This window comes from Aphelocoma coerulescens, chromosome 11 (genome assembly GCF_041296385.1).
Source record: "Aphelocoma coerulescens isolate FSJ_1873_10779 chromosome 11, UR_Acoe_1.0, whole genome shotgun sequence".
In the NCBI taxonomy this organism is placed as follows: Eukaryota; Metazoa; Chordata; class Aves; order Passeriformes; family Corvidae; genus Aphelocoma; species Aphelocoma coerulescens.
In genome coordinates this window covers 4,841,597-4,866,473 of record NC_091025.1, presented here as the reverse complement: position 1 = coordinate 4,866,473, position 24,877 = coordinate 4,841,597, and the positions used below count along the sequence as shown (strand labels likewise).

General features: G+C 39.1%; 1 protein-coding gene across 2 annotated transcripts; it reads left to right on the top strand.

Annotated features, from left to right (window-relative positions):
* Positions 1-6,686: 6,686 nt before the first annotated feature.
* BCO1 (beta-carotene oxygenase 1) lies at positions 6,687-22,079 on the top strand. Of its 2 annotated transcripts, XM_069026585.1 has the most exons (11): positions 6,689-6,840; positions 9,567-9,695; positions 11,018-11,147; positions 12,390-12,537; positions 13,412-13,559; positions 14,518-14,738; positions 15,593-15,850; positions 16,995-17,097; positions 17,691-17,785; positions 19,395-19,506; positions 19,683-22,079. In XM_069026585.1, exons 1-11 carry the CDS (start codon positions 6,777-6,779, stop codon positions 19,859-19,861), a joined length of 1,587 nt encoding a protein of 528 aa, XP_068882686.1. In that variant the 5' UTR covers positions 6,689-6,776; the 3' UTR covers positions 19,862-22,079. The 2 variants fall into 2 exon arrangements, with proteins under 2 accessions (XP_068882685.1, XP_068882686.1); XM_069026584.1 differs by lacking the exon at positions 15,593-15,850 and having other exon boundaries at positions 6,687-6,840.
* Positions 22,080-24,877: the final 2,798 nt, after the last annotated feature.

Here is a 24,877-nt window from a genome sequence, read left to right as displayed (position 1 = left end):
GTATTCGGACTGGATTTCCCAGCTCTGGAGAAGGCAAATCAATATTCCAATTAGCTAATTGGCCCAGATACCCATCCCCTTCCTGGATGAGACCATGTAACTATGATTATCAGCTGTTTCTGTTGGCGATGTCTGCAAATCAGGAGTCCTTTAAGGCCCCATACAAAACTTCACAGGCTTCAGTTTGGGAATACCCAATCCAACTATTTTATATTCAAGCTGTTACAGCAGTCAGAGCTGAGGGCAGCTGCTCTTCAGTCAGTTGGCCACAGTATATTTGCATGATGCTTTCTCCAGACTCCCTGCTTCTTCTTGGGTCCTTCTGGCTTGCCAGACTTTGCAGCAGCTGGCAGCCAACCCTCCCACTTTGTCCTTCTAGATATGAGAAACACAGCCTGTTTTTGAAAGCACAGGTGTGATGGAGGAGACTGTACTCAAATGTACAGGTGATACAGACATTTCCAGGAGGAGACTTTGACTCACTTTTGTGATGAATGTATTCTGTAGCATCGTCCAGTTCTTTCTCTGCTACTGGAAATCCAACTACATGAACATACTGCTAAAATGCCAGGGCTGAGGGTGCCACAGGCTCTCCCCTGTGAATCTGCTCCAAAGTGATTGAAATTAATGGAAGTCTTGTCTCTGGCTTTGAAGGATTTTGAAATAGGTTCTGAAAAAGAACAAATAATGTTTGGAAATGTCTACAAATAAAGCCAAGCTCTCCAAGTGAGTCTACTGTTAGCAATTTCTATAGCAATGTGCATTTTTTTCCTAATCTACGGTTGCTATAAGTTACTCTTCAGCTGCCTGCCGAAGATGGAAAGTAGAAAAAAGACAATTTCCCTCTTTGGCAGTTTGTTGACTTCATATACTTTAGTGCCAGGAAAGCATTCTGTCAGTTTATTCTGTTTACCACAAGAATGAGAAAAGCATTTACATGAAAAGAAAATACTGCTTTTAAAGCATCAAAATTAGCAACTAGGGTCTTCAGGAATACAGAAACTTCTGAAAACCCTTTCCACTCATAAGAGAGAACTCACTTGATGTTGACTAAACAGCACTCCTTGAACTTACTTTCTTGTGGGAAACATCTCTTTTGCATTCTTCCTCAACAGAAAGACAATTTTTTTTTAAATAGTTTTCTTATGCCAGAAGTCATTGACTTTGGGGTGGTCCTGATCTGTACCCCAGTGCAGATCACAGCTGCATCATGACAGCCTGAGAACATCCTGTGATTCAAACTGCAGCACTGCAGAATAGCTTGACAATCCATAATAGAGACCAGAAAGTGCTAGATCTGAAGAATTAAGGAAGTGAAGAACTGCTAAAAAGAAGGAATAAATCACACCCCTGTTCGTTTTGGCTGTTGTTCATTTGCCTTGAGGAAGAGCAAGTAAATTTACTCTCTATAGGAGGATATTACCATCTTTACATTCCTGAATATTACTGAATGTAATACACAGATTTTTATCAGGAATATAAACATCTTTGTGTTCTATTAATTGAATAAACATAAAAATGGAAAACTAATTTCTATTACTTTGACTTTGAGGTAGAAAAAAGATTATTTTCAGGTATCATTAACTTGAGACAAGATTATGAGTAGTCCATTTTACTGTGTCATGTAAACTACTGCAGAGTGAAGAACATTTTTACCCTGATAGGTAGAAAGTACTGAGTCCTGAGCAGACTCTACACCTACACCTACACCTACACCTACACCTACACCTACACCTACACCTACACCTACACCTACACCTACACCTTCCCTCTCTTCAAATGGATTTAAAAATTCCCATTTGCCAATTAGCTTAAGAAGGTGATCACAATCACACTTCCTTCCTTGCTCCTCTCCTGTGCTGCTTGTCCTGATGGTGAGACCCATTTATTGCTGACTGAAAAGGGCTTGGTCTTGTTGCTTCTACTGACTGATTTTCCATGAGGCAACACACTGAACTTACCAGTGATTCCCGCCAAGTTGCAATTTTGATGTTATCTTGTTTATAAAAACAGGGGAAACATTTCTTATCTGTACAGGGTGCAATAATTAAATTAGGCTATTTATTAGTTCATGCTTGGTGTGATGGGGTCAGGATAAAGATAAGTAGGATTACATTCAGGATCTGTTGGGTTAAACATAATTTCTGTTTATAAAATGTGTATGGCTACCTGGGTAAGTCACCTGGAGAAGTCCCTGAGGATCTTCTCATAGGAGCTGTCCCTTTGGAAGTGTCTGGCATTGCCTTTAGGCTCATGGCTGGCCTTTCCTCACTGCCATACAGTTCATGCCTCAATCCCTGCCTCTTTCCCAGCTAGTTCCCCTGTGTTACTGCCTTTCAGAGCAGAGCTTTGACTGTTAGGAAGAAGGGGATGAGTGTGCCCCATAAAAGTGTTTATTGAGCTGGAGTTATTGATGGACACGTTGAGCCCCAAGTTCAGACAGAAAGGAGCAGAACTATCTCAAGAACCTGATGACCCCTCATGTGTCCTTGTGATCATGTTTGACTAAGTGGCACAATTTAGATCTGCCTATTAAGATATTAATATTGCCTTTATATCTCTAATTAGAGAACTGTCCAAAGCATTAAAGGTGCCCTCCTTGGGTAAAACATTAACTGATAGATACAAATGGACTGAACTTTGCCCAGCACACACAGACATACAATAAATTGCTTGGATCTGAATTTACAGCCATTACAGTGTCATCATCTGGTGTCTCTGCAGTGCCTCCAGATTTCCACAAGTGTAAAACTGGCCAGACTTCTAAGGTGTTTCATTTTCCACCTCTTGTTTGTTTTATTTAATTTGGTTACACATTTTTCTTCTGCCTATTATGAGCACAGAGCTTACAGGCTGTGGAAAGAGAGAGAAAAAAGCTCTATTGCGAGCTGTTTTCATTGATAATGTCTCTTATGAGTAGATATCCAACACCTTACAAAAGAGATAATCTTCACAATCCCCTTAATGAGAGGACTGAAGGTCCAGCAGCCTCTGTTCAGGAACACTGTTTTTATGTTAAGCCCTCTACACTCAGGTGCCCTTTACTAAAACCAGAAAGCAGTTCTTTTGAGTTTTTATTTATGTTCCCCCAAAGATGTACTGTAGGCTACCAGGTAGGATAGAGTGCAGCAACATTAACTTCTGTCGCTGTACACATTTGTGACCCCATTTCCTCACCTTCAGTCATGGAAGTGAATGCCAACCTTCACGTTGTCATTCTGCCCACTTGAAAACACACGACTGAACTGTATAATTTACATATTGAAACATGTAAACAGGGATGTTGAAAGGTGCAGATAAGGTTATAAAGTCTTACAGCGAGGAAGTTTATGTGGATGCTGTGGCTGTTTATTTGTTTTAATGTCTAATGTTTAAATATTTGGGCATTATTATCACTGGGCAGGCTCAGTCTGATGAATACCAGTGTGGGTAGGCCATCAGTTCCATGCCTCAGCATTTGAAGAATTTTAATGTTAAGTTACATTATATATTTATTTTAATGGACAATTCAGTATTTCTTGTGATATGTATTAAAACTATGACAGTAAAAAAGAAAATAATGCTTTTGTTTATCAAAGAAATGGTGAAGTTTCACAAAAAACTCCCCCTCCCCAAAATTAGATTCTTACCAAGGAAATTAAAATTCCACAAAAATAGTTATTTTGTCCAAATAATGAACAGAACAGTATATGATCAAAACTGGTTTGACCCAAATAAAATCTGGTCCGAATAATATAGGGAAACTATTATTATTTAAATTTGAACAAACTACGTTAGTAATTTTTGCAATTATATCTGCACAGTGCAAGAGACGTGTTTCTAAATAGTCTGGTGGCAGTTTCGTGAAATGAGATCATGCCAATAAAAGAGTATTTAACAAAGATAAGAACTTGTGTTTCTAGCAAGTGAGATACCAATCAGTGTGATTTCAGCAAGAACAACTCCTAAGTTCATATCAGTTTTAGAATTGGAGTTTTATTTGGTAGTAATAGATAACTGTTGATAGCTGAAAGTTCTTAGCACATCTTAAAGTTGTATATGTCAAGTAATCTGACCTTTGTTAATGGGGTTTAATTAGAACTCAAATTCTATAAGCAGAAGATTGAGATTAAAATAAATTAAGTACAAAAGATATAAGGAATTATACTGGTTTCTCTGTGATATAAAGCAATAACTTGTTTCTTGTGAAGTGAACCAGAAGTACAAAGGTAGGCACATGGCAATGACGTTACTGTTGTACTGAAAATGCAGTTAGCCAGCTCTGCTGCCTTGGAAGGTTTTGTTTTGATTAACCACAGCAATCACACCCAAAATGTAACCCCCAGCCTCCGAAGATGTCTTCATGACCCTTTTAAAGTCTGAGAGAGAAGCTCAGGGCACGAAGGAGGGAAGTGAAAGCGAGAAAGGACCCAAAAGGAAACAGCTTGTGGCCTTTGCCACAGTTGTTTAGAGCAGAAAGAAATACAGTGAAGCAAATCCACATGGTGGGGAGCTGGTGACTTCAAAAATGTTGTCATGAGGGGTGAATAGAGAGAGGAAACTGTGGAGAAAAATGTGAGATTCAGTTGGGGGAAGATTTATATTTGAAGGGTTTTGCAACAAGAAGAAACATTGTGAAATAATAAAATTAGAAAAATCACCTAATCCACCTTCTCTACTGCTGATAATTGCACATTATAATTGTAAATCAATGCTTTGATATTTTGCCATTTCAATGAAAAAAGGGGGGAAATCACACAGTTGGCAATATGATTAATCTCCACATACTATACTAAACTGCTTATTAGTCATTAGCATGATGAAAAACAAAAAAAAGTGTTTTGATGCTAGCTGAAGTATTTTTTACTGACAAGCACGAAAAATTAATTTCACAAATCTTGTTTATTTAAGTTGTACAACATGTGAGACAAAACTTTCAGTCACAGAAACCTAAAATTAGCTACCAAACACATTTAGGTTGATTTCAGAAGCTGTCGGATATATGCAGCTCTTTGTTCCTCCATTCAGGCAATTTATAACAAGGTTTCCAATTATCTCATCTTGGCTGAACCTTAACCTGCATGAACACTTGTGGTGGAGGAGGCAAAAGAGGTTTGAATTAATCTTTTTATTGCTTGCTTGCTCTATGGAAATCGTAATATCACTACAGATTAGACAACTCACAGGTCAGATAATTAAAATTGTAGTGTTAAGAGCTACACCCATAAATGGATGAGGATACACTGAAACAAACATATTAAAGCAAAGCAGAACATCGTGGAGAGAGGAAAAAGTCCCCATGGTGTAGTGAGAGTAGAGTTGGGCAGCTTTGGTTTTTTGCCAGATCCTTTTCAGTCCCTAACATTGCAGAAAAATCCCTTACTTGGCTTTGTGTATAAAGTGAACCAACATCTCAATGCACACACTCACACTCTCACCTATATGCAGGTACACACACGCATCTACCCAGTGTATATGTGTGTTTATGTGTATGTATCTCCATGTATTTGTGGATTTGGATCCCTTTCATCTCCTACAGACTTCTGGTTCAATCCTGCTGTTTATTAGTATTACCAATTCAAGCAAAGACCTTATATTTTCTCTTCTAATATGGGTTTTTATTTTGTTATCATCTGTTTCTGTCAGTGCTTTCCAAAAGGAGACCAAGGCACGCTGTCCTGATGACCTCCTGGGGTGAAGATCAGCCATCAAACAGACAGTAGGTTTGGAGGAGAGGAACAATGTAGAATACATGTGTCAGAAGAGTCTGTAACACAAATTGTGTTTTGAATAAAATAACTGTTATAGTTCTAAGAGATCAGTCAGTCTTAAGAAGTGATGTTAAACATTTTGGGAACAATGGTGATTCAGATGAAGAAATCGGATTTTAGGGTAACCCCGTTTGAAATTGCATAATATATAATTGTGCAAAGAATTTCTTTATCCTTCATGGTCAGCGGAGCATATGAATTGCTCTGCAATCACATGCTTTATATTGAAATAATTCTCTTTCCAGAGGATTTTGAAATTAACAACATTGAACTCGGTTAAGTACCTTATCTAGAAACAAAAGCATGAAGTTAAAAATCTGCCTTAGTTTTAATGAATCCTGCCATACTTTTATAGGTGGATTGAGGTCACATATGGGAGAATATGTTGGACTGAAAAGATATTTAGTTCAAAGATGTGCCGCTCAGTTGACTCTGGAACAGCTTGTATATAAAGAAATATATCACAAGACTATTCAGTGATGAGAATTTGTTAATTTACAGAACAGCCCAGTTTAAAACCACAGAATGGAAAGAAAAGTATGATCCCCTGCTCTGAAGTGTTTGTCACTCCCGAAGAGCCAATCCAGAACAGTGAGTAGAGATTTCTTTTCTTTTCCTCCCCCTACCAGCCAAATGGGACAAGCATCCCTAGCAGTGTCTAAATTTACCTGGAAAGCTGCAGGAGATGTTTCAGCCACTCCAGCTGTCTCCTGGCTGTGCCTGCCTGCCTCTGCCAGGTTCATAAGGAGCAAACTGCCGGGCCAACATTTTTCTTACTTCCCCTTCAAACCAGTGAAAGAGTTAATTTTAATGAGAACGTGCAAGAATTAGAGTGTATGTGCTAGGGATTAAAGATCAGCCATTATAAATTGTCAATCTATAAGCCACTGGCCACCAGCTCACGCTGCACTTTGACCTTATCTTTATATGTAACAGGAAAGACCCGTCCTTAGCCCAGACGGGGGGGGACAACCGCGCCTGCAGAAGCGGCTGGGCAGAGCGCAGGCACTGGGAATTTCGTCAGAGATGGATACGCTATATGGCAGGAATAAGGAAGAACACCCAGAGCCCATAAAAGCTGAGGTGCAGGGTAAGTGAAAGAAAATCTATTGTAAAACATGCCGCTATTTTGGTGTTTTCCAATCCATAAAAACTGCGACTCTTGTTCACCCGACGCAGCACTAGAAAGGGAAACTGAGAGAGAGGCGCAAGGGAATTTTGTTGAAAGGACTGATCTCAGATAATATTTGTGACCCTACTGGGGGATTCTTCTCACTCCATGAGAATTTCTGTGTACTTTTCAGAAGTCTGTTTGAACAGGACTCACTGAAGTTGGTGGTGAGGAAGAGACCGGGATTCCATCTCGAACACCCCCTCCCCCATGGCTCTGCTCTGACTTTCGATTTCTGTGACCCTTCCCTGCCCTCGACTCTTCCGGGGCTCCCGGGGAGGGTCTCTAAATTCGGGACTCTTCAGCAGTGGTGCTCCTAGGTAGCAAAGCACCAGTACTGAATGCCACTGGGTAGCGTTAAAAAGATGTTTTAGAAGATAATCCAGGAGAAACTGCAGAGTATTTTTCAGCAAGACCGATTAAAGTGACTGTCTAAGGATGACACTCGACCAACCTGTTATTTTTCCCAATTTCTTTACTTTATAGAAGAGTTTTTTTGCTACAGCTACAGGAGAGGTTTGTTGCTGCGAATCCTTATCTAGTAAATCTTGGCTGTGTTGTAGTCCAAGAAATTGTCGGAATCTAATGACACTTCCCAAGTATAAAACTTAAAGAGATGATGATTAAAACTTGCAGGGCCTTATTACTGTTCAGTTCAGTTTCAGCTCAGTATTTTATGCCTTTATGGGTTTATGCCTTTCAATCTTTTTTTTTTCCCTCAAGATAACTACTTATTATCAAAACATTTGAAGTTGTTTGCAAACAACAATTTATCAGACCTGATCTGTATTATGAAATAGTTTATTTGAACAAAGTCTACATATTTCAGAAAGTAAAGTTATACATACAAAATATTTCTTCATTGCAAAAGAAAATTAAAGAGAACTATGACCTCTTTAAATATTTTGGTAGTTCTGAGCTCTGCCAGTATTTTGGCTCCTTGTTACTCAATATGTACACTGTAAATATCTATCACACTTCTATCATCAGCTGCAATTTCACCCATGCTCTCCTACAGCCATGTGATTTTTTGAGACTCTGTTGTTACAATAGTTATTAAATGTCCATAAAATCCATATTTGGGGATTTCAGTGTGTTGCTAATGTGTCCTCACACACTGCAGAAAAGAAAAAGGTCCACATTTTTAAAGATATATAAGCACTTTTGGATGCTGATTTGGTACCCTGTGTGATTTACAGAAATGCTCAATTCTCACTAAGATGAATTATCTGAAAACCTCACTAGATGAGCCTTTGCTCCTTTTGTTTTTGTACTGAAATTATGCCAGAAATTACATGGAATTGCACCAGGAGTTTCAGAAGCTGCATTAAGTCCATGGTGCTTTAAAAAGATTTTTTTCATTTTTTTATCTTTTCCAGCAAAATTATCAAATACAAAAATGTACTGTGGTTATTGCTTTGGAATTCCTTGTGTTAGAAAGGGAAGTAAGGTTTCGTTTTCCAGGCTCTTCTAGAAAATAACAACAACAACAATAATAATGATGATGATGATGATGAAAGTTCATCTGTCGTGCAAACAATTTTTTATGTTCCTTGTGTATTCCAGAACTGTAACCCTAATGAAGTTGTGCTCTAATGGTGGGTGCCCCATCCCTGGAAGTTTTCAGGGACAGGTTGGATGGGATTTTGAGCAACCTGGTCTAGTGGACCTGGCAGGGGTTGGAACAAGTTCAAATTTAAGGTCCATAGGAAGACATTTCCAGCTGTTGTAAAGGAGTTTTAACAAGAAGGTGTGTCAACATAATCAATGTGGCGTCACAAACTAATTTATAAGGAGAAATACAAGTTCTGAGGAGCTTTTCATGCAGAGGCAATATCCAATGCAAGAATTGTCTGGAGAAGCAGTATGTGATCTTAAATGTTCTCTCAGGAGTCATACTCACAAAGAAGCAAGTTAAGCTTTTTATTTGATATCTGATATGTCTTTGTTCATCTCTTTAACCCTCTTGATATTCTCTAATTGTTATTATTCTGTGAGTCAAGTAGTAGTTAATGCATTTCTTGCAGGGATTTGATGAGGACCATTTATGATTCAAATCTCAACAACACTTATACATTTTCACTATAATATTCCTATACTTTATTTGTGTACAAAACACTACATTATGACAAGTGTCACAAAAGCACTCCCCAAATGACACGACTTTATGCTGTGTAATCTAATTAATGAAACATTTTGTGGAATTAATTTAGCCTGAAGTCCAAGCTGATGTGCTGAAAGCCAATGCAAGTCATAGAACCTATAAAATATTATTTCTGATAAGCTCTAGTTTTTTCTGGCATGAGTAAAAGGGTTTAAATTTATCACTGTAAAATCTGAGAGCAGGAAAGAAAGGTTCAACTTTATTTACTTGCTGATAATTAACAAATTACATTCCAGCAATCTCATTTTCTTATAGTAATCTCAGATAGCAATAGTCATGCAGAATGTCACTCGTGCCACATTTTTGAGTAGGGGAAATTTTAATTAACCCGAAGTCCAATAACATTATATGGTACAGCAAATCTTGACACACCAACAGTCTGTCTGACTACATGAAGCCTCTGCCATTAGGAAACCTGTCCTGGAACATTCCCCTCACCTAAATGAATGGATGGTAACTGGTAACTTCTTTCTGTTCATAGGGCAGCTGCCTACTTGGTTGCGAGGGATCCTCCTCCGAAATGGCCCAGGGATGCACACGATAGGGGAGAGCAAGTACAACCATTGGTTTGATGGGCTGGCTCTGCTGCACAGCTTTACATTTAAAAATGGTAAGTTGTTTCAGATCAGATTGAAAGGAACTCAACCACCCGCATTTTCCACATTTTGGTGCCTTATGTTGCTAATTCTGTTCAGAGCTGGATTGGAGTGTTTTGGGTTTTGTCTGCAGAGCGGTGTGTGCGTGAGGGGGGAACTGCTGTGGGGAAAGTCTCCCCACACACCACCTCACAGCTCACCCTTCACAGCAGCAGCTGGAGTGTCTCTGCAGGGCTGTTTGCAGGGAGATGTTACACTGTCCTTTCTTCTGCAGTGCCAAAGCTCGGTGCTGTTGTCACCCAAGGACAGCAGAAACCCAGCTCTGGGCAGGTCACTGCAGGGCAAGAAAACCTCTATTATTTTGAAAGGATCAGCCACAAGTATTGTAGTAGCCAGAGGTTTTCCTGCTGTGGATGAACAGCCCAGTTTCAGGGATGACAGCACTGCCCTTTTGGGATTTGGTTGCAGCTATAACAGCTGCCAGGGGAGAAACTGGGCCACTGTGTCACTTCACATGTCAACTCTCACTTAGTATATTTGACACCACTACAGTCTCTCCTCCTGCTTCTCATCCTTATGGAAGAAAAACAGGCAGCTCCTCTATCCTAAACAATTCAATTTTTTTTCCTATTAAAGCATTTTTCACCCATTGAGCTGTTTCACAGTGTGAGACAGGATGGTTTCCACCTGGATTCTTGTGGCAAAAAGTATGTATTTATAAAAAAAAAGGGATTTACTCCTGTCATCCTGTAATCCTAATGTTTACTTTTTTGTTTCCATTTCTGTGATTGGAAGCATTTCATGCAACTGCAGGATCTCTTGCCTGTTCTGCTCTAGACCCTTAACAAAATAACCTATAAAGAAATAATCAGTGCTTTTTAAATTGCCAGTATATCTTACTTACCTAAAGCAAACTGAGCTCAGTTAGTTCAAGTATAGTGGTTCATTAAATTGTTTAGGACAGACATTGATTCCTTCAAACAGTCTGTTACTAAATTTTGCCAATAAAGGAAATTTATCACCACCCATAAATGGATTGTATAATTAATCATTTTTGCACACATTGTTTTATTTTGCTGGAACAGTTTACCCAAATCCCTCCTTTCTCCTCAGAAGTACCCCAGTATTAGTAGTGGGAGTCAGCGAATCTTGACAAATTGTTATCAATCTCAGCAGCTATAAAGCCTTTAGCACAGGAGGTTAGGGACGTTATTGGTTTCATCCCAAACTATTGTTGGCTAAAGGACAGCTGCTTGAGAAACTCTGGCTCTACCTGTGCTAATTTTTTGAAGGACTAAGTATAAAATGTGACTGAAACTTGTTTGTTCTTCCTCAGGTGAAGTCTACTATAGAAGTAAATATCTCCGAAGTGACACATACAACTGCAACATAGAAGCAAACAGAATTGTCGTGTCTGAGTTTGGGACTATGGCTTATCCAGATCCATGCAAAAACATATTTGCCAAGTAAGCAATGCTTTTCCCAACAAGATTCTTCTATCTACTTCTCTCTTCAGCACAGATGTCTTTCTGTTTACCCTTGACACATATGTACAAATACAACATTTGCTTTGTAAATTTACAATTGCTAAATATTGAAAAGGCCAAAAGATATGTACTGCCTATGGGTTAGTCTAAGGCAAATATTTTAAATTCATTTTATCACCAATATTGCCTGCTTTATTCAGTAACACAAGTAGACTATATAGAAAACAAACATTTTCTTTTCTCCAGTGTTAGTGAAATGTTTTGATACTCTGTAAGGGGAGGAGCAGCAAGAATGAAAAAGATTTAGAGATGGAGAAGGTATTAATACAAAGTCTATTTAACAAAAAAAGAGAAGCATCAATAACTGAAAAAAAAATCAGAAAAACTTTTTGATTAAAGATGGTTTTATGGAGAGGTGAGGTGTAGGCCATCATGTTATACTCAGTCTTGTAAAATTGGCTGTAGGGATTCCCTAAGAAGTGCATATAGGTCACCCTTCTCTCCTTCCTGGCTGAACTACCTCTAGTGACCTCGAACCTGGTATTTGGTAAGGACACATACACAGACAGTTATTGCAAAAGAGCTGATATGTTGTAAATTGTTCCCCTGAGATAAGATTTTCTTCCCTCTTCCAAGAGTAAAAGAATAACTCTGGCATTTTAAGTTCAAAAGGATTATAGAAACTTTGTCTTGGCTTCTAGTGACTATGATGAAATCATACACTGATAAAGAAGACTGTCAAGCCCATATGTGAAGTTCAATCTTATTTGAAATCATAATTGTGCTGTGGAATTTCACTGGGAACAAAAATATTCCTTTGGGGAATATATTAATCCATCTATTTTATGAAGGCATACACTGAAAAACCTACCAGCTTTTAGGTAGGAACTGGTAGGCCAAATTTTCCCAAGACAGGCACAGGAGAGTGTGTAATTAACCCATCCTGATAAACCAGGGCATGTCCTAGAGCTGACAGCGGGAATGGGCCTGGATGCCCTTTTGTGTGTGGAAAAACAGTCACTTGCATGTCCTTAACCCTCACCCAGGCCAAGGAAGCAATCCATCTCCTCTGCTTTCCCACCCTTTCCAGGGAGCTGCCAGCAGTGGGCACAGCAGGGAGAGGCAGCCCCAGGTCTGTGCCACTGCAGGGTCACTTGTGCTCCGTGTGGGGGAAAAGCAGCTCCGGCTTCTGTGGCTCTAACGAAATTTCCCTCTGGACAGGGCATTCTCCTATTTGTCTCACACCATTCCTGAGTTCACAGACAACTGTCTGATTAACATTATGAAAGCTGGGGATGATTTCTATGCTACTGGCGAGACTAACTTCATCAGGAAAATTAATCCACAGACTCTGGAGACACTGGAGAAGGTACAAACCACCATCTGTCATTCTGGTTCCTTGTCTGCTGGTGAATAAATTTCAAGTTGACTCATAAAGATCCTTTAACATGTGCAGGACACAAAATACTTTTCTTCTACTGTTGCCTTATTTTTCAAAACCTGGTAAAGTGAAATAGTGACATACCAGAAGATAAATGGTATCTTTTAAGGACTCCTGAGTTCAAATTTAAATTCTGTTTAGTTTGGGAAGAGCTGGGCTTTGACCAATTTCACTTGTACATAATCTAGCAAGGTTGCAGGAATAATACCACAGTTACATGATTATTTTGGATGATTGCCATTATTATGTATCTGTAGTTACGAAATTATTTGCATAATTAAAAATTCAGTAGGTCAGTTATATGACTACTTTTTAAGGACCTTATGTAAGATATTACTTAATTATTAAAATGAAAACTTGAGATATTGAAATATATACATCGGGTTTTTTTTCTAGCCTGCACTACAGTTTGACTACAACTTCCAAATTTTAGATAAAATAGAAATCTTTTTGTTCTAGCATACTGCCAGAGTCAGCCCTGTTAAATAAACTGCTTTCAGGGTGAAATGGGCATTTGCAGAGTAACTTGCTTAGCTAATCCTCCCTGATGTTATGTGGCTTCAAGGGAGAGGTGACTGTAATTCAGATTCTGTAACTTGTTTAAGCCTTGAATAAGGAAATCATTTGAATACCTAGACAAGTCATTTGGTTTAATAATTTAAATTTCAAAGCCATTTGTAAATGGGGTGCCAATATAAGGCCGGCCAATAGGGCTAAAAAGCTGGTGGATTTGTGGTGTTAGCTGAGATCAATTTTCATTCTCTTACACATCTCCCAAATCACTTATTGTATCATTTTCCAGGTTGACTACAACAAATATGTAGCTGTAAATTTGGCCACTTCTCACCCACACTATGACAGTGCTGGAAATGTTCTCAACATGGGCACTTCAATAGTTGATAAAGGGAAGACAAAATACGTTCTATTTAAGATTCCTTCCTCTGTTCCAGGTAACATATGTCTATTATTGGTATTTTCTAGAAACTTGTTAGCAATTTCTTTTCTTCAAAGGGCAAGGGTGGTGATACAGCTCTGCTAGTAACCAATGGTGTTCATCTTCTTAATTTCAACTTATTGTAAACTTCATGTTAACTGCTTAACCTGTCTGAGTATGTGCTCTTACAAAGGCTCACCCTCAGTACTGTGTAAATGGGGTATTTCAGTAGGAAGAACCTTACTTTTAGATGAAGGTTCCAAATTTTCCCTATAGGGCAGCACATATAATTTGAGATTGTAAATTTTAATTCCTTAGTAAACAAAAATTCTCGTAAAATGATGATACTATGATTATAGGGAAGCATGATACCAAATAAAACCTAGCATAGAGTTAATTCCTGTCTAACCTGGAGAACACTGGCCCTTGCTGAAACACTGTCCCTTGTTCACAGAGCAAATCACTTGCTCTTTTTCCTTTGAGGTAATCTTTTTTTGTTGTGTGTTGTTGTTTAAAATCAGCTGCTATTGTGTTGCCTGTCCCTTATTGAACAATCGATAGGCCTTCCACAGCTGAAAGATCACTTTGCAATTTCTAGCCGGGGCTCAAAGTTGGGAACATCTCCTTAGAAGTTAAAAAAAACAGGGGCATTTGAACCCCTTTTTAAAGCTGCTGATTTAATTAAACGTATTTCTCCTCCATGCTGGAACTTCTGAAAACAGTAACCAGTGGAATGAAATCCCAAGATGAGGGGGCTCTGCCTGAATGGATCCAGCACTGTGATTTCACTGTGTTGCTTCTTGCATGCTAAGTTCTGTGTTTATTATACAGGAGTAAACAAACCACTTTCTTAACAGGAAAATGCAAATAAAACTGAGAGGAACCTGTTCTTCCCTGCCTGGGAGAAATCCAAGCACAAGTTTGGAATGGAATTTATTAGAAATATAATTTGAATTTTTATCATTCGTATTCAGAAAAAGAAAAGAAGAAGTCTTGTTTCAAGCACCTGGAAGTGGTTTGCTCCATCCCTTCTCACTCTCTGCTCCACCCCAGCTACTACCACAGCTTTGGACTCACAGAGAATTACATTATCTTCATAGAGCAGCCCTTCAGACTGGATATTGTCAAATTGGCAACTGCTTACATCCGAGGTGTGAACTGGGCTTCCTGCCTTGCCTATAATAAGGATGATAAGGTATTTTTCCTACTGTTGAGCAATGGAGTCATGCAGGCCAGTGACCTCCTCCATGCTGTTCTGTTTTTCATCTGCTTCATTCAGTTCAGTAGTCATTCTTTTTTTTTTTCAAACCTTTACTTTCATATTGCACAGGTTTTTTTAGAAGCTATATGTTTTTGAATACTGTCTCCCATATCTCCAGAAATTTCTCAAATAAATATCTGATGCTGAAGCTCTTGAGAGAGAGGATAGTTTGGCATTTTTAGAAATACTCTGTGCTAGCAGAGAAATTCCAACCTGCATTAGCATCCGAGACAGATCCAGTTGCTCCTGATCCAAACAAAATGCTGTCTGTAGTGGGTGAGTTCTACTCCAGGTGCACTGCATGTGACAGAGAGCCAGACTGGTGGAAAAGCCTGCACTGAGCAAAAGGAGAGTCTTTCACTGTGGCAACTGAGGGAAAATACTGTTTTCTGAGGATCTTATTTCCATGTGCTCTGGGCATCAACGTGGGACTTGCTGAGGTACAGGGAACCAGCACCACAGAAACTCTCAACCAAGGCAGATTTATTTAACTTAAAAAGAGAGCAGGGGATTTTCCAGGCTTTTCTGGAAAACTTCAACCCTCAGCCTAGCCCAAATAGTAATTTGCAACAGTAGAATGAGCTTAAAACTGTTCCACACTCATTTTACTGCTGTGTGTTTTGGTCTCCAGGAACTCCTTGTCTTCTAGCAGCAAACTCTGAGTTCTTGATATCCTTCATTACAAATACACAGTGATTAGAATGTTGATTGTTATCATTACAAAACAATTTTCTAAATAACTATTTGCTGATTCTGAATGGTTTTAAATAATGTTTTCTCTCTTTCAGACTTGGTTTCATTTTATAGACAGAAAGACTAAAAAAGAAGTGTCCACCAAGTTTTATACTGATGCTTTGGTGTTTTTTCACCACATAAATGCTTATGAGGAGGATGGCCACATTATTTTTGATCTTATTGCCTATACAGACAATAGCTTATATGACATGTTTTATTTAAAAAACCTGGATAAAGACTTTGAAGAGCATGTCAAGCTTACCTCCATTCCAACCTGCAAACGATTTGTGGTTCCTCTGCAGTATGACAAGGTAGAAAGAAGATGGGTCTTTAACCTGTTCTTTGATCAGTAATTTAAAATTTTTTCAGTGTGAATCAGTAATTTAAAATTTCATCAGTATGAATAACAGGTGAATTTTTAATTGCCAGCCCTTAGGTGCAAATTTCTGATTCTGTGATACCCAAAATGTGCAGGAGGTTTGGGGGTTTTATGTCCTGTGAGAAATGGCAGTGGGAAGCTGGACGTGGTTATGCGGATCCAGGTTTTGACACCATCCACTATGGAGAACAGGGATGTGTAGAACATGGAATTTTGTTACCAGTGAGATTATTAAATGTCATCAAACACAAGCAGATATATCCACTTGGCTGTTAACTGCAAGGGTATGCATGAGGTTTTGCACAATCTGTTTCTTCCACTTCACTGGAAGCCCACATACAATACACGCACGCTCCCAACTGTTGCAACGGTTCTAGTAAAATTAGAATATCTCATATAAGTGTGATATATAAGCAGGAAGAGAAAAGATTTTATCTTTCAGTTTAATTTAAAACATCATTTTACATCATTGTTTGCAGGGAAGATTTTATACTGCCCAGCAACTTGGGCAAGTTTCTGCCTGATACCTTTGGAATGGATATTACTTTTTCTTTCTACACCCTAGAATCTTGCTGCTCTGTTCTTGTCTCAGAAACAGCTCTGCAGCAATGACAAAGGATGCTTTGGATCACACCAGTTGTTCTGCAGTCTTAAGAATTAAGCAGTAGGACATTAAAGAGTGTATCACACCTATTTTTGCACTTGATTTTTAGCAGGTGCAAAAGCCTAACCTTGGTGACTTCTAGTGGAAATTTGATACCTCATTCCTTGCAACCCATCTTCATTCATTAAATTCTCAAATTTATGGTACTTCTGGACTATAATCATGTGTATCTAAACCTTTCTAAAGACTCGGTGTGATTCAAGATAATTATTCTATGTTATATTAAAATACTCTGAGTGCAACAACATTTCTAATGAAAACCTCAGAATATAAAATGCCATAAGAATGATCTTCTTGAAGCTTGTTTGTTTAATCCCCAAATTGTTAATATTAATATCAAACCTGATGAAAAATCTAAATTAGAAGCATGTTTTTAGAGATCCGTGATGTTTTCAGCATTCTTCTCTTTCAGGATGCTGAGGTGGGTTCTAATTTAGTCAGACTTGCCTCTACTGCAACTGCTGTAAAGGAGAAAGATGGGAACATCTATTGCCAACATGAAACGCTATGTGAAGGTGAGACACATCCTTTAAATATCTGAAGTTGCACCAGTTTTGTATTAATACAGGATTCCAAGTCTGATCTCACAGCTATTAGTATGGCTTGCAAATCTACCTGTTACAAGAGTAATTTTAGTTAAATAAGTCTGTTATAAGTAGTACTTCAGGTTTAGCTGCATTTTATAAAGATTGTCCTTGAAAGTGGATTTTTAACCTTTTATCAGGGGATAATAGCAGGAATATGTAAATATGTGTTTACCTAAGGTGAAAGTAATTTCTTAGAATGGCAGCCTCCAAATCTATCCCATTTGTTCACATCAGGGATTTATAAAGAAAGAAAAAAATGCAAACCAGAAAAACCCTCACAGATTCCAGTCTAATGAATGAAAAACTATTGCCTTTTGAACTAACAACCCTGGCTTACTTATGTTAATACCATCTTCAGCTTCTTAGAAATTCATATATACAAAATCTATGCAACACCTTTATTAAGTAGTGTCAAGGTTTTTCACAGGGCCAAACTTCCTGAAGATTGGTATGTTTATAAAGATGTGCTTTTGAGTTATTTTCTCCTCTTGTTCCTAAGTCTTGAACTTTATTTTATGCAGGGATAGAACTGCCCCGCATCAACTATGACTATAATGGCAAAAAATACAAGTATGTCTTTGCAACAGAAGTCCAGTGGAGTCCAGTTCCTACAAAGGTATAACTAACATTTACAAAGTCAGAGTCTTCCTGTTGGTGGGTCATTCCCATGCAAAGAAACATGAAATGCCTAAATTCTCATAAGTTCATGTTCTACCATTTCCCTCATAAAGTATTAATAAACTCAGGCTTCTTCCTCCAGCTTTATAGTCCTACAAAGTCTCTTGAAGAGTTACTGAGACCCTCACTTGTCTGCTAAATTGGGCTGAACCTTCTGTGATGTGCCAAGAACTATAAAGGAGAGAGTAAGAAAAAGAAGTATTAGATGCATAAATATATTTAATAATTTTTCCCTTTAGGAAGCCTAACAGAAAAATCAGATTCTGCAATGCTACCTAGACATTTTAAATATTAAAACAATATCTAATTTTGGGGAAAGCTTTATATTTTGCTGGCTAGCTCTCTATTTGAGGTAGAAAATGCTTTGTTTAAATGTGCTTGATGCCAGGAGACAGCCTAGAGTACAAATAGATTAAAGGGAAAAGTATTTATATTTAAAGGTACAAGTATTATACAGACAAAATCACACTTTACAATTCTTGTTGTGTGACTACAAGGCAGCACAAAATGGAGTCACTTGGTTCTTGAATATAATTACCACAACTGATTACAAAACAAAGCTGGATTTCTGCATGATGCAAGAAAATTTATTGCAGCACATCTGACAATAACTCAAACAAACCTGCAAGTTCGTGATTTACAGTGTAGATAATCTCTGCTTGACTCAAATATAATAAAAAATGCTGGTAGGAGGATCTTTTTTCACATCAGTTGCAGTTTAATGAATGCAAGCACAACAACCTAATCCTTAGGTAAAGTCTGTCAGTGAAAGTGCTGTCATCTTGGCTAGAAGAGAGAATTCTTTCAAATTCTTCCTCCAGTAATTTGAATAGTTTCACTTTTGTATTTTTTGGCTAAAGATCAAAATGGAAAAGAATAGAACTGTATCTCTATGGGTAAAGAAAAGGCTTTAATGGAATTGAACTGAAAATGCCAGCCATCCCCTCTGGAGATTGGTTTGGCCACTCAATGGGGTGAAAATCCACACTCTGTTCCTTCAGTAAACACCAGTGTCTGCCCCCCTGGTTCAGTCTTTATACCTCACTAGGAACAGCCATTTTTTCTGGCTATGTACCCTACTGCACAGTAGAAGGCCTTGAGAAATATGGAAGCAGCAATAAAAGGAAAATAATTCACAGGGTGAGAAAATGGCAAGTTTAAATCCTGTTTCCTGCTTTACTACAGAATCTCAATGAATTGGAACAAGTCACTTAAATATTCTGTGTCTTGGACTCTCCATAGTGAGGGGCATTACTTTCATTGAAGGGTCTCTTGGGATCTGTTAGCATCTGTGAACTACTAAACACCCATAAATGAAAGGTGCAATTGTAATCTAATGAAATGAAACTAAAAGAACATTGTGTGATTATGTAGCCACAAAATGTGACTCCAAAATTTAACATTTTCCAGGTGTTTTTTTCTTGTGATGACACCTGCCTTAGCTCTTAGCATTGGTTCCCCCCCCAGCAGTCTGTTCATGTTGTACCTTTGGAAAAAAGCACTGTCAGGGTCACTGACCTTTTTGTTTTCTTGTCACAACTGTTTAGATTGCAAAATTAAATACCCAGACAAAGGAAATGCTCCACTGGGGACAGGATCACTGCTGGCCATCCGAGCCCGTTTTTGTTCCCAGGCCTGATGCAAAGGAAGAGGATGATGGTAAAATAATGAAAACATTCTGAAAGCTGAGGTTACATGAGTTTTGTATTAAATCTTACAAGTTTCAGTGTTCTTAGTCGAGAAAGCTGGGTTGATGCTTCCTCTGTGTGACGGGATTATCTTTTCTGCTTGGTGAAACATTTATGTGTTTCTAATTCTTTATTTGTATGTCACAGGTGTTGTTCTGACCTGTGTTGTGAAGAGTGATCCAAAGGAAGCACCTTTCCTACTTGTCTTGGATGCTAAAACATTCACAGAGCTGGGTCGAGCCACAGTAAATGTGGAAATGCATATGGACCTGCATGGAATGTTTATACCAGAGCAAGTTGTGAAAACTGAGACTGAGAAAAAGTAAAATCTATTTGTTTTATTGCATAGATTGAGATAACCTTCTACTGAATATGGGATAATATCCTTTAGGAACAGCCTTCTCTTATAAGAAATGACTTCTTATAACCTCTTCAATATCTATATATAATCTCTTATAAGACATAGAAATTTATAACAAATTATTGTATACACAACTGGTATATCACTTTTCAAAAGAAGAATTATCAGTATGAAGTCCTGATGTTGAATACAGCTTGTGGGGCAGGAAATAGGAGACAAAGGTAACAAGAAATGTTTATTTGAGTAGAATAAAGCTTTCTGAGCAAATGAAGTACTGTATTCATAGGGTGACACGTGGCATGAGTCACACATGTCTGCAGGTCATGTAACTTCCACAGGCTGTTGCAAGACTGCAGCTGACAATGAAAGTTGTCTCCTGCCAGAAAACCTCATGTTAAACTATCTACTATGATACCAATACTCCATGTCAATGTATTCTCTTGGTGCTTGATTTCTTAAACTCTACCATAACCAAAGTATTATGCTGAGGTGCTACATTTTTCTTATCCAGAGCCTAAAACCATATTTTCTAATAATTTCATGGTGTATTTTTTGCTTTTATGTTGACAAAACCAAGTAAGTTTATTGAGATAGAGTACACAGTTATATGTAGCGATTATACTTTAGTGACATTCAATCTTAAGCACTTTGTATTTAAATCAGTTTTCCTTGGGCAGAATATCTGCCATGGCATTTCATGTAATTAGATGATTGCATTGTGTAAAAGATAAGAAGAATTGTAGTATTTGATACTGCTACTAGTCTCTGTTAATAGCAGTATGTATGTGAATGAGGGCAGTGTATTTCTAGCAGCACTCAGACACATGCAACAAACAGTTTAGGGAAAGAGTGAAAGATCTAATTTAGGCCTCATCTGAACCCCACAGTAACTGAAGCTAGAAGCTGTTATTGCCATAAGTAAGCACTTGCTTTATGTCTGCTTAGGAGCATCCACGTTCTCACATGTGTTTATCATTGCCTTTACCAGATGCTTCCTAATAAAAGTGCACAACTCTCACTCACAGTCAAAATTAAAAAGCACACTTCAGCATAAAGTTCGAGTGCCAGGTACAGAGTGACTGGTTGTGGTACAGAAATGGCATTTTTACCCCCTGAGGGTACTCCTGATTTGAGGTATTGAGTTTTCTTTAAGTGAGAGCTTTTTTGCTTTAAACTGTATTTTCTCATTGTAGATATCTTTGCTGTTGGAGACATCTTTACTGATGAAGTAAACCAGGTGCACATCCATCCATTTTGGGTGTTCATCTGCTCTGTCTGTATCACCACACAACTGAGGTACCTCTCACTTTGACACACACATTCTCTCAGTGTCTGTGCTGCTCACAGTGTTTTACAGGTAGGAAACAGAATGAAATTGTTGTCATACACTGCCTCCCCACCACATGAGAATTTGGGCTTTGGTGACTTGTTTGAGATTACCTAAGTGTTTGTGGCAGAGCAGGAACTGAACCAACATCACCCACTGTTGCTGTCTGCTCTGCAACAACCAGATCTCTGCTTCTCTGCTCAAGTTTTTGCACTTTGTTAGGAAAAAGAATATACAGGCTATTTTTAATGTAAAAAAACCCAACACTGTGGTCAGATCTAGTTAAAATATGCAGTTTTGGGCATTCAAAGGTTTACATGTTCCATAAAATGGAAAGAAACACTTCAGTAAGGTGTCTCTGCAGAAATGGTCACTTTTAGTGCTTTCAAAGCATATTACCATTAGTATTTATTAGAATTTTATCTTCTAAAGAAGAAATTGAATTCAATTTTTATAAGCAATATGGAACCAGTACTGGAAGGGCAGACTGACTTATGATATTGGCATCAGTTCTGAGGTTTTTTTCTTTTCATCTGAAAAAGTTTGAATTTAACGAATGTCCACAAATATATTTCTAGAATTAAAAGGTGGCAATGAATCAAAAGTCTAACCATTGTTATAGATTTCCTTCTAAGAGTTTGTCTCCAGAATTTCTTCTGTAGTACTCATAGGGTTGTTTTTGGATGATCATCGGTTTGGATACAGGAGTTACTTGACTTCTGAGGAGCTAACATTTACTGGTAGAGATGACAGGATAGGGGATACACTCATCATAAAAACAACCTGTAATCTAAGAAAATAAATATGTTATTTACGTTATGTAGAAATAATGCAGAAAATAAATGATAAGAACTTGTCTTGTGTATGATTTTTTTAATTAAATGTGACATATTCCCTTGGTCAGTACTACACAGGATTTGATTAGCATTAAGTTTGTATTTAACCTGAGGAGAAAAAAGTGATGTAAAACTGCATTTGCTAATCCCAGTATCCTCCTGCAGCAGAGACAATAGGAATAAAACCATACAGCTAATCACAAATTTGTTCAAGAATGTTTTTAGTGGTTGCAATACCAATCTGATGAAACATTTACCCTGAATATGGTAACACACTCTATCATTTCTAGGCTGACAGAAGCAAGGGGAAATGCAGATGTGCTTTGCCAAGTGGCTGCAAGGCTTGTAGGGTTTTTTTTTTTGATGTGGTAACATGGCACGTGGTAATGAGTGGCATTTGGTTTGCTTCTGACACCCTTTGCTAAGAATGAAATCTCAAGAGCCAAAAAGGTTTGATTCTTCTTTTGCATTGTCATAAATTAGCCCAGCAAAATTCACAGAATTATTATAATGGCTTAACACACATCTAGATTGAGTGACTGAAAATAAAAAATACTAAAGATAAGAATCTCCATTAAAAGAAAAATACATAGTTGAGGGAGACAATCAGGCCACGGGTATGCATCCATATAATTAATTACCTCAGAGATGCTACAAATGGACCTTGATAGAGTGGTTTGGTTTGTTGTTGTTTTGGTTTGGGGGTTTTTTTGTTAACACTTGCATTAAATGGAACAAATAACAAGGTATAACAATTAATTTGTTCTCTGGAAGTGGATATTATCTGTTACACCTTGTCCCATTGCCCCACATAGGCAATAAGAGGAAGCAGAAACAGTGTTTACGAGGACGAGTTAAAAACCAGAAATGCAACAATGTTTTCCCCTGTAACAATCTGTGCGGGAGGCAGGGAAACACACCGGTGTCTTTCTTTTCTACTAACCAGGCCACTCAATGACAGCTTTCGCAAGAATTTAAACCACTGCTCCCTTGGGTCTGCAATTACCTGAGTATTAATGACAAGCAAAATACATCTTTCCCCTGCAGCCAAGGAGCAGTGTGCTCTCTGCCTTCATTATCCTCAAAGAGAGCTGGGAATGTGTCCTCTGGATCCTCAACCTACACCTGACATCCTGGATAATTATACCCCAGCCAGAAAAAGTGGCCTTCTAATATTTGTAAATGGGTATGTACAACAACAAGTGTTGCAAAGCTCCTGGTCCTTCATGCACATTACTGTGGGTTTAGGCTTTCTGTTCTACATCCTCTGCTTCTAAAAACTCTTGTTCAGAGCTGCACAACAAACCTGGAGCATGGTGCTCCTCCCTGTGACCCCTTCCCCGTCAGGGAGCACTTCAGCAAGGGCTGAGCTGTAAACTCTGGCTCCAACAGGGCTGAGCACAGTCTTCACCCAGGCTCTGGGTGCAGGGTTTGGACTGCTGGGTGATGTGTGAGGATGTCCCAGCTGCAATCTATCTACAGAACAAACCAGCATTGTGTCCAGCTCGGAAAGAACAAGGCTCCCTTTGTGAAGGCATTTTCTCTTTCCTACAGGGTCACTTTCAGATACCTTAATTCATTTTCCAAGTGGTAAAATGATTTGGAGACACCATCAAACTGAATGAACGATAGACCTTTGTTACATTTCACTGAAATGCAAGTAATAAAGGCACGTGACCCACCACAGCTTTACTAGATCAGGCCGTCTGCAAACGTTATTTTCCCAATGAGGGAATGGGCAGCGCGACATCCACTTGGGTGTTCCACAGGCTGGGAGATCCCCGTGCTGCTGCGCCTGTCAGCACAGGGAACACAGCGAGCTGCTGCGCTGGTCCCTCCTGGCAGCACCGGCTGGGTGTCTGTTTTAGAGCAGATCACAGTTTGTGAAACACTTTCACTCTGTGCAAATAGTTTCACTGCTTAAATGTTGGATGCTGTTAAGAAAGCAGATGGAATGAAGTAATCTCTTAATGTGCAATTAAGCACGATGATAAAAATTTACCATGTGAACGGCCCTAAAGATCTTTTTTACTGGAAAAAGCCACATTTCCAGCGGGCAGCTGTGGAAAGGGGCACTGCCACAATGAGTCTTGCTGTACTTAATTCTCGTTCTCTTACTTTTCCTTGCACATACACCAGTAACACTCACCTCCAGCTCAAGTAAGGGAGCAAATAAATAAATAAAAGGCCAGTTTTACAGGATCACAGAATCAATTAAATTGGAAAAGACCTCTGAGATCATCGAGTCCAACCTATGACCAAACACCACCGTGTAACCCAGACCACGGCACCGAGTGCCACTTTCAGGCTTTTCCTTAAACACTTCCACGGACGGAGATTTCACCACCTCCCTGGGCAGCCCCTTCCGATGCGTAAGCCCTTTTTGTGAAAAAATTTCTCCTGATGTCCAACCTAAACCTTCCCTGGCGCAGCTTAGGGCGCAGCTTTCCTCTTGTCCTGTCTCTCGTTGCCCGGACGAGTCTGACCCCCCCGCGGCTCCATCCTCCTGCCAGGGAGTTGTGGCGAGCGAGAAGAACCCCCCTGAGCCTCCTTTCCTCCAGGCTGAGCCCCCCAGCTCCCTCAGCCGCTCCTGGTGCTCCAGCCCCTTCCCCAGCTGCGTTCCCTTCTCTTTAGGGCCGTTCCAAAGCCGTGAGGAGACAAAGCCGAGATTGCCGCGGGCCGTCCCGTCCCCGCCCCGCCCGCGGAGAGGCCGCGGTGCCCGAGGGCCGCCGGGCCGGGCCGCCCCCGCGGGGCGGCGCGGGGAGATGATGCCGGCAGATGATGTCAGCGGCGGGCGGGCGCTCAGCCATGGTGTGAG